This window comes from Silene latifolia, chromosome 2 (genome assembly GCF_048544455.1).
Source record: "Silene latifolia isolate original U9 population chromosome 2, ASM4854445v1, whole genome shotgun sequence".
In the NCBI taxonomy this organism is placed as follows: domain Eukaryota; kingdom Viridiplantae; phylum Streptophyta; class Magnoliopsida; order Caryophyllales; family Caryophyllaceae; genus Silene; species Silene latifolia.
The window spans coordinates 172,674,183-172,687,771 of record NC_133527.1 but is presented as its reverse complement, the minus strand read 5'-3'; the positions used below and the strand labels follow the sequence as shown (position 1 = coordinate 172,687,771).

General features: G+C 36.9%; 2 protein-coding genes across 2 annotated transcripts; both read left to right on the top strand.

Annotated features, from left to right (window-relative positions):
- Positions 1–315: 315 nt before the first annotated feature.
- LOC141643379 (UDP-glucuronate:xylan alpha-glucuronosyltransferase 1-like) lies at positions 316–4,489 on the top strand. The gene is made up of 4 exons (XM_074452519.1): positions 316–609; positions 2,183–2,395; positions 2,542–3,173; positions 3,280–4,489. The coding sequence occupies exons 1-4, from the start codon at positions 557–559 to the stop codon at positions 4,290–4,292; spliced, it is 1,911 nt and encodes a 636-aa protein (XP_074308620.1). The 5' UTR covers positions 316–556; the 3' UTR covers positions 4,293–4,489.
- A 461-nt stretch (positions 4,490–4,950) lies between these two features.
- LOC141643377 (DNA repair protein RAD4) lies at positions 4,951–12,863 on the top strand. The gene is made up of 12 exons (XM_074452518.1): positions 4,951–5,470; positions 5,867–5,959; positions 8,188–8,280; positions 8,370–8,471; positions 8,665–8,714; positions 8,820–9,007; positions 9,103–9,559; positions 10,034–10,355; positions 10,464–10,658; positions 10,768–10,920; positions 11,519–11,728; positions 12,330–12,863. The coding sequence occupies exons 1-12, from the start codon at positions 5,081–5,083 to the stop codon at positions 12,717–12,719; spliced, it is 2,643 nt and encodes an 880-aa protein (XP_074308619.1). The 5' UTR covers positions 4,951–5,080; the 3' UTR covers positions 12,720–12,863.
- Positions 12,864–13,589: the final 726 nt, after the last annotated feature.

Sequence of the window (13,589 nt, the reverse complement as noted above, 5' to 3'; positions counted from 1 at the left end):
AATACAAAAATAAATAAATAAAGCATGACTTAATTTTAAATGCACGAGGATGTTATAAGAAGGTGTTATTAATCATTTAATCGGTTCATGCTTAACACGGACTGACGAACATGAAATCAAAATAGATGTCAATTCCTAAGTTTTATGAAATAATAATTAGATCATTACTAATTAATTATTAAAAGATTTTATAAATATAACATGACAATTGTTAATTGTTTGTTCTATTTTAGTATATTAAAATAAAAAATGCAAAATTCTAGTAGACGTTACTCTTCGTAAGAGCATATATGCTTGGTAACTACGGAGTACAACAATGAGACATCCCATTCTAGACAATGTCCTCCCAACCCTTTCCTTAGCTTCAATTCCTTTATTTGCAACTACCTTACTTAACCATTTAACTTCATCTTCCTCTCTTTTCTTATTCCATCCTTCATTCTTTTCTTACAAATCTCTTCGATTTTATATAATACGGAGTACTCCTTATCTAATAAACTCCGCCGTCTTAAATTTCATTAAAAGAGCGAGCAATATTAGCAAGAGTGCATGATCGATGGGTTCTTTCTTTAGTCCAAAAGAGACTAGACAACGGTCTTATGTATCCATGTAAGTCGCTTGTTTACTTCATATGAGATTTTATTTTTCAACATTTTAGATACTCGCATGTGTTTTTGTTTTTGTGAATAAAAATCTAACCCATAAGAAGATGTTAATGCGAGTGTTTCATATCAACGAATCAGGATAGATTGATATATCGGACTATAAATTAAGGAGGTGCTTCGTACTCCTCCTATGCCAATTGGGTTTAGAATAAAACGTCAAAAGGCCATATGTCACTATATTTGGTATGAATTGATTAGATAGACATTGCAATACGTACAATTTAAACATTGAAAATTTTCATACGTTTTTGTATATGTTTCCCTAATGCCACATGGTTCTGCTTAATCTTCCAAATGTGTCATGTAATCTAATACGCCCATTCGATAACCCTACTAGTATATGCGTATATCGTGTTCAAAATTATTTCTGAGTGGATCATTCATTTGTTATAGTCAGAATACGGGACAATGAGGAATATGATAGCTAAATGCTAGTCAACTTAATTAGGGGATCATGTTGCTCTAAACTTCAACGACATTGTCGTCGTCTTCGTCGTTGTCGTTGTTGGTGCAACTAAGAAACAGAAAAGTAACTTCTGCTAACTAAGGATTAGTGAGAGTAGTACAAAACAAGCAAGACATTAATGAAGTAACTAACATAGCTTGAAGTGTAATGGAAGCAAATACAGCCCTCACAAATATACATGCGTAGAAGTATAGTCCATTTTATACAATTTTTTGGTGACTTGCTAAGTAACGAAGTGTGCAACAAGGTCACAAGGGAATACAATTGTCATTTTTTGTAGTCTTAACTTACTCGTTAAGATGAAAATACTGTGGTTATATAGGTGATAATTGGGTTAATAGGTCGGGTTAAGTAAGATCGGGGTCATATCGGATTGAGGTTATATTGGGTTAGCTTACCCTTTTGGGTCGAGTCGGTTCGGGTTGGGTTGTTATCGGGTCGGACATTTTCGGGTCAAACGATGTATGAGTCGGGTCATTATCGGTTCAACTATTTTATCGCATTACTTCAAATTTTGACCATTCTATATTAATTTTGACCATTAAGTTTAATTTTTAACCATTACTCCTATTTGGTTTAGTTACTTCATTGTTAAGTCAAACGTATTACACGAAGCATTAAATCACTTTTATTTTGATTAATATTAAGCTTAATAGTTGTAAGATCATCAACTTAATCGGGTCAATATTGAGTCAGGTTTGAGTTCGGGTCACTGATCATTAGGTCATCGTCGGGTCGGTTTCGGTTTGCAACATTCTCGGGTTCTGTCGACTTTCGCGGGTTCTGATCGAGTCAGGCTTGCCAAGTCTAATTGTGGACATTGGAGGATCAAATTACTCATAAAAAAATCTTCCTAATATAAAACGTAAACAAATGAATGAGACACCTTGAAATAAAATACTTCGTAAGTAAATAAATGACCAGAATAGAGGGAGTATTTATACTGTTATTATAGCTCACTCCATAATAAGTGAAAACTATTGATTACTCATTTGTTGCAACATTCTCTTGTGCTCTTATTGATGAAATAAACCTTAATTTTGGTTGATAGTGAAGACATATACAAAAGGAAGTTCAAGAGAAGCAGAGCAAAAGAAGAGAGAGCAGCCAACAATGTAGGAAGCCAAGACAAGGGTTTGAGGACTAAATTGCCACTCTTAAGACCTGCCCTAATCATAATTGTTTCTATCACTTTGGTTACCATTTTCATCCATTCCCCATCCATTTGTACTAATGCCCATTTCTCCCAACACTATGCTTCCCGGTATGTCTAAATTCTCCTTGTAGTACTTTACATTTGTGCGGAGTAATCATTCCTCATACTCGTATAAGTTTTTAAAGACTGACTAAAAACACACGTTAGAAAAACCGTTATTATAATTCTTCTGGCTAATTTGTGAATCGATACAGGCCAAACCTAATGAGAAGATGGATATGGGGTAATGCTGACCCAAGATACACATCAAATCTACAAATTAATTGGGATGACATCTCGAAAGTACTTGACAATCTTAATGAGAAAGAGTACCACACAATGGGTCTCCTAAACTTCAACAAAGATGAACTCAATTTATGGAACCAAATAATTCCTGATAATGAACAAACTGTCCTAAACCTGAACTATGCTAAGGAAAACATTACATGGGAAACCTTATATCCCGAATGGATTGACGAGGAGGAGGAAGAAGAAGTCCCGGTTTGCCCATCGTTGCCAAAGCTCGAGCCACCTAGGAAGCGGCTAGACCTGATTGCTGTCAAGCTGCCCTGTCGGGTTAGCAAGGGGAAGAATTGGTCCAGGGATGTAGCTCGGTTGCACCTGCAACTGGCTGCAGCGGGTTTAGCTACATCGGCTAAAGGGAATTACCCGGTGCACTTGCTTTTCGTCACTAATTGCTTCCCAATACCAAACTTGTTTACTTGCAAGGAGTTAGTAAAACATGAAGGAAATGCATGGTTGTATAGGCCAAACTTGACTGTGTTGAGGGAGAAACTTCAGCTTCCTGCCGGGTCCTGTGAACTCGCGCTTCCTCTAAAAGACAAAGGTCCAATCCTCATTTCTATCGCCTTTTTGTTATTTATCTTATTTCATTGCATTGATTTTAGGGAGATTTGAGTAACATGATGACTAATAGTGCATTTTGGATACAGAGAGATCATACGAGGGAAATCCAAGGCGGGAAGCATACGCAACAATTCTTCACTCGGCTCATGTCTATGTCTGTGGGGCCATAGCGGCTGCTCAGAGCATCCGGATGGTGGGGTCCACTCGGGACCTAGTCATCTTGGTGGACGAGACAATAAGCGCGTACCATAGAAGTGGGCTCGAGGCAGCAGGATGGAAGATCCGGACTATCCAGAGAATAAGAAATCCGAAAGCTGAAAAAGATGCATATAATGAGTGGAACTACAGCAAGTTCAGGCTATGGCAACTTACAGATTACGATAAGATCATATTCATAGATGCCGACCTTTTAATCCTGAGAAACATAGACTTCCTTTTCAAAATGCCCGAAATTTCAGCAACAGGAAACAATGCCACCCTCTTTAATTCTGGGGTTATGCTAATTGAGCCCTCGAATTGCACTTTTAAACTCCTAATGGATCACATTAATGAAATTGAATCCTATAACGGAGGCGATCAAGGCTACCTTAACGAGATTTTCACATGGTGGCATAGAATCCCGAGACACATGAACTTTCTAAAGCATTTTTGGGTTGGAGATGAGGAGGAAAAAAAAGAAATGAAAACGCGTCTGTTTGGTTCAGACCCGCCTGTATTATACGTTCTACATTACTTAGGAATCAAGCCGTGGCTTTGCCATAAGGACTACGACTGCAATTGGAACACAGACTTCTTACAAGAGTTTGCAAGTGACGTTGCTCACGCCAGGTGGTGGAGAGTCCACGATGCAATGCCCGAGCATTTGCAACAGTTTTGTAGGTTGAGAACGAAACAAAAGGCTCAGATTGAGTGGGACCGGAGACAGGCCGAGAAAGGGAATTACAGTGATGGGCATTGGAAAGTTAGTGTAAAGGATAAGAGGATGAAGATTTGCATTGAGAAGTTGTGTAATTGGAAAGGTATGTTAAAGCATTGGGGTGAGACTAACAGTAATTGGACTGATGATGATTCTTTCACTCCTGCAATTACTGTCACTTGAGTTTTTGGTATGTCCTTGAGTCATACAATCTCAGGAATTGGCTACATATTTTTCAGTCATTTTTTTTTTGTATTTACATTAAGTTTTAGAGTAAAATGTTTGTTTAGAAACCTTAGAAACAATGAGTTTTGCCTGAATTGATGTAAAATGTGGCTTTGGACATATGATACAAGTGTTGGTCCGGTTGGGGTCCTCTCCGTTTCTTGTCCACTATGTATATTATTTCTCCTTCACGTATCATCCTCCATTACTCTTAGGTCCCATTTGTAACTATTGTATCGTTTCAGAATAGAATCTGAACTATTGAAAGGAAATGGAAAGGAGGAAAGGGAAATGATCCAATTGGTATTGGTCATGATTATAATTAACCGTTCTTGTTCTTTTGGTCATTTCCACTATGATGAATCTGATGCAAAGGTAGCACGTGATGTAGCCTGATTAATCGACTCACACAAGATGAACAATGATATTAACTCGACTACCTAAAATTTCTAAGAAATTAATCATGAGTAATTAGCAAATTACTCTATTTATCATACTAAGTCAACAAACCGATTGCAAATTATTAAAACCGTTTAACCGTATACTTACTCGATAGTCGATAGTCGATAGTCGATACCACCCTATAATAATCATCGTCCAACGGTTCAATAATCTTGTTTGATAATTTAGGTATTCCAAACCAACCGTCTCCAAAGACACCCAACAAAAAATAGCGCCAAACCCCTAAAAACACAAAGAAAGAAATTAGGGTTTTTGATTTGGGGGACGGGGTAAATTTTACCAGTATGAAATCCAATAACAAGAAGAAAATCAACAAAAATTCTCAACAAAATAACAACAATGGCGATAAACCCAGAAGAATAACACGATCCTCTAACAAAAAAAGTGTTGATATTATCAGAGAAAACCAACCTCTTAAATTCCGTCAACTTAACAACCAACGTGATGAACAATATCAAAATGATGAACAGCATCAAGTTCAATCTGATAATGAGGGAGATTGGGAAGATGGGTCACTTAATCCTTCTACATTATCTCCTAAAAATCAAGTTAATTATGATGTTAAGGTTAATGATATTGTTAATCAAATTAATGGAGTTACTGTTGAATTTGATGCTTTACCGGAATCGTCTTCGAAGAAAAAGCGTGTTCGACGAGCCACTGCTGAAGATAAGGTGACATTTAAGTTTACCCAGATGAAAAGTTGCAATCTTTTTTTGTTCATTGATGTTTGAAGTGAAAAAATGGTGCATTTGTGTGGTTTTTTTGGTGGTTGGTGCTGAAATTTGCAGGAAATTTCAATTTCTTTTATTTGATTTATGTTTTGAAGTGAAGAAATGGTAGTTTTGTGTGATTTTTTTGGTGGATTATGCTGGAATTTCCAGGAAGTTGCAATTTTTTTTGTTTTGTTTTGTTTTGAAGTGAAGAAATGCTGGATTTTGTGTGGTTTATTTTGGTGGGTTATACTTGAAATTGCAGGAGGTTGCAAACTTTTTTGTTTGATTTGTGTTTTGAAGTAAAGAAGTTGTATTTTTGTGTGATTTTTTGATGGCTTATGCCTGAATTTGCAGGAAGTTGCAGAGTTAGTCCATAAGGCTCACTTGCTTTGCTTGATTGCTAGGGGGAGGTTCATTGATGCTGCGTGTGATGACCCTCTTATACAGGTACAGTTTCTTAATGCTACTACTTTTGGTTTAATTTTTTGTATGTGTAGTAGTGAATTGCCGCGACAAAAGTTGGATGCTTGCTACTCTTGTCTTTTGAATTGTTTTGAGGAGTTTTTTTTTTTTTTTTTTTTGTGGTTATGTTTGATTGTTGTTGTGATTGAGTGATTTGAATGGATTATAGTTGGGTTGGTGAATTTCTTATAGTATAAGAACATTAATAGCACCAGTTAAATGTGATTTCATCCATGACGTCCTTAGCTAGTAAATGTAGGCGCTTCTATTGCGATCTTTTTCTGTAGGCAGGTGAAGTAATTGGCAGCTCGCAAATAACTTTCCTTGTTGTAAGACATTTAGGAGAAGCCATATTATTAAGGGTGCCAAGTTTGGTTTAATAGGTGATTAAAATGGCAATCTTTGTGCAATGTCCTTTGTGATCCTTTGTTTGGATGGGGGATTTGGGAGGAAAGGGAAAAGAAGTTCCTCTATTTGGTTAGCCTTATTGAGTTCAAGGGGAATAAAGTGGTGGGAAAATGGCAAGGCAAAAAACCTCCTTCCAACATTAAACTATTTGGAAGGAAAATGACATTAACCATTCTCCTTCCCTCCCCTTTTATTCTTTCATTGTGTCCAAACAAAGAGTAAAGGGTAAAGGTTGACGACTTGGGTTTTTGTGCACTTGTTAGATTGATTATCTATATTTCTTTCCCTCAACTTCCCCTTTGCTCTCTGGTTGCTAGTTGAAAAGCATCCTTCTATGGATTGATGGCCAAATAGCACAATAAGATCAAGGAGGGAGTAGTTGTAAAAAAGCACGAGTTTCTGGAGAACAACACATGGGAGAAACATTGAAGCTTATGATTATGTACCCTTGAAATGGATAGTTTTAGAAAATACTAATCACTTTTTTTTTTTTTTTTTTTTTTTTTTTTTTTTTTTTAATTCAGGGCCCCTTTTTGTGAGACAGTGGTTAAAGACCATGGCATCCATTGACATAGAGATTATGTTGATGGTTGCAGGAATATGAGTGATGGTTGGTTGTGCAACCGTTTCTCAAGTGAGATTGTATGGGGGTGGGGTGTTAGTTATGCAATATAGTAACTTGTAAAAACACGAAAGTTTTTAACAAAAATATTTTTTCATTCCCCCTGCCACTGCGTACGAATGTACCATGACCATCTTTCGTAAAGCAAAGGCGCAAGTTAATACTAATTTTTATAAATGCATTTGAAGGTCGAAATAGTTCCTTCTCTCCCTTCTGAATTTTGGTTATATCTAGACATGGCAAACAAACCGAGTCGTGTCGGGTTCGTGTTCGTGTCACATGTAAACGGGTCACAAATCCTTCAATCCAAACCCGACCCATTTAAATCTCGTGTCGTGTTCGTGTCGACCCACTTACATAAATGAGTCATCAAGGCTCAACCCTAACCCGTTAATTTCGTGTCGTGTTTTCATGTCATGTCAATATTTGGAAAGTATAAATACATTTATGTGAAAGATGATCAAGAAAAATTAGGATTAATTTAGTAAACAGGTCATTCGTGTCGGGTTCGTGTTTATAGAGCTCAACCCAAACCCGACCCAATTAAATATCGTGTCGTGTTCGTGTCGACCCACTTACATAAAATGAGTCATTTAGCTTCAATCCAAACCCGTTAATTTCGTGTCGGGTTTTCATGGCGTGTCAATGTTTGCCAGCTGTAGTTATATCTATGATTTATATTGAGACTCGGAATTTCCATCCACGAAATTTTAATCAGTCAACTATCTGAAAAAATTCACAACTTTTCCCCTTAATATTTTTCAAATTTCTATGGAAATATAAATAAAATGGTAATTTTGTATATTTGTTTATGAATTTCTAGTTTCAATATTTTTTTTGGTGTTGCCCAAGAGTTTCAATATTGTGAATTAATCGTAGTGATAAAGAAGCAGTAGCGTGACGGAGGGTATAGTAATGCTAGTTACTATTGAAAATAAAGTGTGCTCCCCTGAGATTGAAATCCTGCGTCCGCCCCTGCTATGAAGGGTGAAATTTACTACTAAGTTCCGAAAGTGACTCTGCAACAATAATCAACTCCAACCTGTGTTTTTCTGTTGCTAAATATTGTTTGTAGTTGAAAATGTATCTGATGATTTCCCTTGGCTTGTTATTCTGTTTTATGATGCATTATCTATTATTCTTTCCCACTGTTTTCATCTTATGTTGTGGACCATTATTCCAGGCTGCGTTACTATCACTTTTGCCATCACACTTGCTGGACATATCTGAAGTTACTAAACTGACAATTAATTCTTTGGCTCCTCTTGTTACTTGGGTAAATTCTTCTAAATTCCAAATTTCTATTGCTGCTTAAGTTTCTTTATAGTAATGTATTTGGTTGACACTGTCAATATTGCTTTGCAGTTCCATCAAAATTTTCACGTTAAAAGCTCAAGTAGTGCAGAAAAACCCTTCAACTCAGCTCTTGCATGTGCTCTTGAAATGCAAGGAGGGAGCCCTGAAGAGGTTCTTTTCTTTCTTTTTCTTTTTTTTTTGGGTTATGACACGTTATCTGGAATATGTTTTGTATACCAGCTCTAGTGGTGGACATTTTATGATTTGCTAAAGTTAAGATTGGGAAGTCATGCTTCCTCCTTTTCTCGTCTATTATTTTCATATAATTCATACATTATCGACCTTCATTGGTGCTGTATCGCAGGTTGCTGCACTGTCTGTAGCATTATTCAGGGCTCTAAATCTTACAACAAGGTAAGCTTATGAATATGTGCAATATGATGACCGAAATGTGAATAAATTGTGTACTTCGTTTGAATGATGGCTTACTAACAATCTCCTTGAAGATCTGATTCTCAGGTTTGTATCAATTTTGGATGTAGCTTCCTTGAAACCAGAAGCTGACTCCGATGAGCCACCACACCTAGACAGAATCAAGAGGAAAGATGTATTTTCCTCATCAACACTTATGGTTAGTAAGATAAAGGAAGAAGGGACAAGTTCTAGTTCTTCTGTTATCAATGGAAATAAGGTTCACGAGACTTCAGGTATTACTCCGTTTGAAACTAAGCTTCTCCATTTGAAACTAAGCTTGAATTTGTTGAAAAACATCTGAGTTCAGTTTCTTTTGCTGTATAATTAGATCAGTCAACTGGTGGGGCCCAGAATATTTCAAAGGAAGACAATCATCAGAAACGGAAAGGTGACTTGGAATTTGAGATGCAATTGCAAATGGCCATGGCAGCCACATCAGTAGAAACCTCTGAAATGAAACCAGTAGAGTCTACAAGCTGCTCTCTAAGTCATCCATTGAATTCCTTGTCCCCCTTTAAAAAATTGAAAAGAATTGCTGAAGAATCTCCATCATCCTCCCATGTGATATCTACAGCAATTGGATCCAAGAAAGTAGGAGCTCCACTATACTGGGCGGAAGTCTTCTGCAATGGCGAGAACCTAACTGGAAAGTGGGTCCACATTGATGCTGTTAACTCAATTGTTGATGGTGAGCTGAAAGTAGAGGCTTTGGCTGCTGCATGCAAGAGTTCTTTGCGATATGTTGTTGCCTTTGCAGGACATGGTGCTAAAGACGTCACTCGCAGGTCTGATTTTTCATAATGGTAATGTTTTAATGGTATTGTCTGATTTTTACATCCGTGGCCCTGGTTATCTTTTTCTAATACATTTACTTGCTTGTTTGCAATTAATTCACACCTTTTTTTTTTGTTTCATAGCATGACACACATTAATAGTGTAAGTTGATGTAATGTTTCAGACTTTCTTTGCATATTTTGCGATGCTTTCAGGGTTTTTGTTAGGGGGCTTTTTTGCTACTGTTTGTTGGCCTTGGAAATTGTTATAACATTAAAAGTGGTTGATTCTTGTAGCCATGTCATATGTACTAGTGAATTTGTTTTCCTGCACGAGCTCTTGTTTTTTCCTTCTAAATTTCCTGAAAGTCCCGTGTATTAATCTTAGGAAAGGTACTTCATGAATAATGCTTTCTCCAAGATGAATTACAGCTTGTGTTTGGACATCCTTCACGGTTAGAAACCTTGACATTTTTTGTAATAAAGGTACTGTGCTAAGTGGTACCAAATATCACCAAAACGAATTGATCCAGGGTGGTGGGATGCTGTCTTATCTTCGCTGAAGGAGTTGGAGTCTCGTGCAACCGGTGGAATTCCTTCCAAGGAAGTTGTTGGTGAAGTTGGACAAACCTCCCTAACCCACGCAGTTACCTCTGGAAAGAGTAGATTATCAGAGAAATCAAGTGTAGGTCTTGGCAAAAATAAAGAAACATGTTCTAGTGGTTCCTCCGTTTATAGCAGAAGCATTGCTGAGGACATGGAATTAGCAACTAGGGCATTAACCGAACCTCTTCCAACCAATCAGCAGGTACATGAGCAGAGTTTGTGTTATTAGCTATTAGAGCATTGCTATGAATCTACATTGAAATTTCTAATACATTTCCTTCTTTTTTCGGCAACTTGCTTGTAAATGCAGGCCTATAGAAACCATCCATTGTATGTGATTGAAAAATGGCTCTCCAAATATCAGATTTTGCACCCTAAGGGTCCTTTACTTGGTTTCTGTTCGGGTCATGCAGTTTATCCACGCACATGCGTGCAAACACTTCACACAAAGCAAAGATGGCTTCGTGAGGGGCTGCAAGTTAGGTTAAACGAGCTTCCCTCAAAGGTAATTTTTGAAATTCTATGATATTGTGCTCTTTTTTTTTTTTTTTTTTTTAATGATGGGAGAATGTATGAAAGTCTTCTGACTTCTGCCTTTTCTTTCAAATATCTAGGTGGTGAAGAGTTGCTACAAGAATCGTAAAGGACAGGTCACCGAAGTAGAAAATTCTGCTGAAGTTGCATCTGAAGCTGATATTGCTCTTTTTGGAAAGTGGCAAACTGAAATGCTATGTTTGCCTCATGCTGTTGATGGAAAAGTTCCTAAGGTATGAGTGTAGGAATGTGTAGTTTACTGATGTGTGCAATCCATTTTTATAGCTTAAGGTTAGAATAATGTTCCAACTGGGAAGTGCCAAAAGTATGAGTATAGGACCGAGTAGTTCATGCTCACAGAGCTGCACTTCAAGTTCAAATTGAAGTTCAATTTCCTCTTCTATCCCATATCCTTTGAAACAGATACTTATGTTGGTTGATTTCACACAGTTATTACTGCCAAGCCCCATGTTATTTGCTATTTTGATCCAAATACCACCAAAAAGATGTTTTTTACTACCATAATTTATGGTAGCTGTATATAGGACTATGTGTCCCGGGAGATTTAATGATAACCTGGTTTACATTACGTTTTCTATATCCACTGATTAGCCCAGGCTCAACTAGGGTTAAGCACCATAATCCTTCAACTAGGCAATAGTGTGAGCTGGAATAAAGTCAATAAACCCAGGGACATCAGAAATGCCGATTAAGCTCAATCCCATTGAGCTATATCATGCTCTTAGCCCCATCTTGATTTTCTTATTCATCTCTTTTAAGAGGTTCTAAATAGACTTTAAAATTCTAAATTTTATTTTCTTCCACTTATAGAATGAGCGTGGTCAAGTGGATGTATGGTCAGAGAAATGCCTCCCTCCAGGGACTATACATCTGCGGCTACCAAGGTTGGTTCCTGTTGCAAAGAGACTTGGGATTGATTTTGCTCCTGCTATGGTCGGATTTGAATTCCGAAATGGACGTTCAGTTCCTGTTTATGAAGGCATTGTGGTCTGTCAAGAGTTCAGAGAAACAATTCTAGAGGTAATTTATTCTTAGGTTTGATTTTGAGAAGCGATACTTTCACTCTTTCAATAGAGGACGTCGCCTTTTTTTCCCTATTGTGATTCTTATCATCAGAGTGTGTGCTGAGTTATTTTTAAGAACATGTGCATGTAATTAATGTTCTTATTGAGAGACTGTCTTATACAATGAGACCGACCCAATTTCAAATCTCCATTAATCCACTTAGACCTCAAATTAAGAAGTAATTGCACTTAGAAGACAAAAATTACTCTCTTGTGCAAACACTTCCTGACCTTTTTTTAGGGTTATGAATTTGTAAATCTTGACCCATGACCTGAAACAATCTGCAGTTTAAAGTCATGATTCGCTTGACCGATGATTTGACTCAGTGTGTGAGAAATTTACGAGAAATATAAATTTAATGTAGAAGGAATAAAAAAAATCTAGTCTCATTCAAATCCATATATGACGTGAAGTGACGTGAACCGTCTCATACGAGTATTTGTGTTAAGGATTTAGTACTTTTACTGCCCAGCGTAGTCTTGATGTGCTGAGTAGCTATCAAGAAAATGAAGTTAACAAGAAAGTTTGATATCGCGGTGTTTGATTTGGTAACCAGGCATATACAGAAGAGGAGCAAAGAAGGGAGGAAGAAGAAAAGAAACGAGATGAGAGGCAGGCGATGTCACGGTGGTACCAACTTCTCTCATCTATGGTTACTCGGCAAAGGCTAAACGACAAGTACATGAACAACCCGGAATCAGAAACTGAATATAATGACTTGAAGGCCGAGAGTAAATCATCTCGTAAGGACACTACGGATGTGGGTGAAAGTACACCACCCATTCAAGAGAGCACTCATAGAACTACAGTCCATGATATCGATGGAACTGACGAGCAATATCATGAACATGTCTTTCTGACTGATGATGAGAGTTTTGTTGACGACAGCATGACACAATCTAAAAAATGTCGATGTGGATTGTCGATACAGGTAGAAGAGCTTTAGTATAGGCCTTAACTTTTTGTAGTTATGGTCGATTTGTCGTACTCAATGTTTTGGGAGACATCAAGGAGTGTACTATAATCATGTAACAGAACAGTTTGTATAGTTTGTTAAATACTTGTACTATATAAGCAATGTTTCTCTTTGTTCCGTTTTCAACTTCAGTTTTTTTTCTGCTTGTTTGATTGATCATTAACAACTTTTTTTCATATTTTTCAGAGAAAAGGGTTAGATCTAATAGTGTTGCGAATAAGTGGAAGATTGGTGTTTTGCGTTCTCAGACTGATGTAGAATTATCGTATGTAAGATGTTGAGTCGAGGAAGATTTATCTGCCTTAAAACTTAAGTCCGATCAAGAGATAGTAACTGATTACTGATGTCGATTTGTTATTAACAAACTATTTGTTTCTTTACCAAAATATTGTGTTTTACGCATTTTTGTTTGGTTTTTGAGTGGATAAATCCGTTGATTGAAGTAGCAACTTGTTCCGAATTAGTAGTAAAAAGTCGAGCATATTTGAATCCATTTTCTATAAATATCCTCAAAACAAACTGCAAAATCATAAATACGTAATAATTATGTTGTAAATCTAAGACGGCTTTAAAGATTAGATCAGGCTATATCTTTTCTTTTTTTTTTTTGAAATCCCACAGAGGGTGATTATATTTCATTACGATCGGACCGAATACAATCCATAATATGCCGGGGCATATCATCGTCCCATAATTTCCTACCTACAAACCTCGATCTAAAGTGAGCAAGTTTATGAGCTACGCTATTTAGTTTCCTACTAACAAAGGACCAACGAAATAGAATTAAAAACTTGACAAAAAGATAAGATATCCGCAACAATTAAGTGAAAATCGCTTCTT

Coding starts and splice junctions, on each gene's coding strand:
- LOC141643379 (XM_074452519.1), top strand. CDS start 557: ATGGGTTCTTTCTTTAGTCCAAAAGAGACTAGACAACGGTCTTATGTA. Junction 2,396..2,541: donor TCCCAACACTATGCTTCCCG/GTATGTCTAAAT, acceptor GAATCGATACAG/GCCAAACCTAATGAGAAGAT. Junction 3,174..3,279: donor GCTTCCTCTAAAAGACAAAG/GTCCAATCCTCA, acceptor TTTTGGATACAG/AGAGATCATACGAGGGAAAT.
- LOC141643377 (XM_074452518.1), top strand. CDS start 5,081: ATGAAATCCAATAACAAGAAGAAAATCAACAAAAATTCTCAACAAAAT. Junction 5,471..5,866: donor GAGCCACTGCTGAAGATAAG/GTGACATTTAAG, acceptor CTGAATTTGCAG/GAAGTTGCAGAGTTAGTCCA. Junction 9,008..9,102: donor TAAGGTTCACGAGACTTCAG/GTATTACTCCGT, acceptor CTGTATAATTAG/ATCAGTCAACTGGTGGGGCC.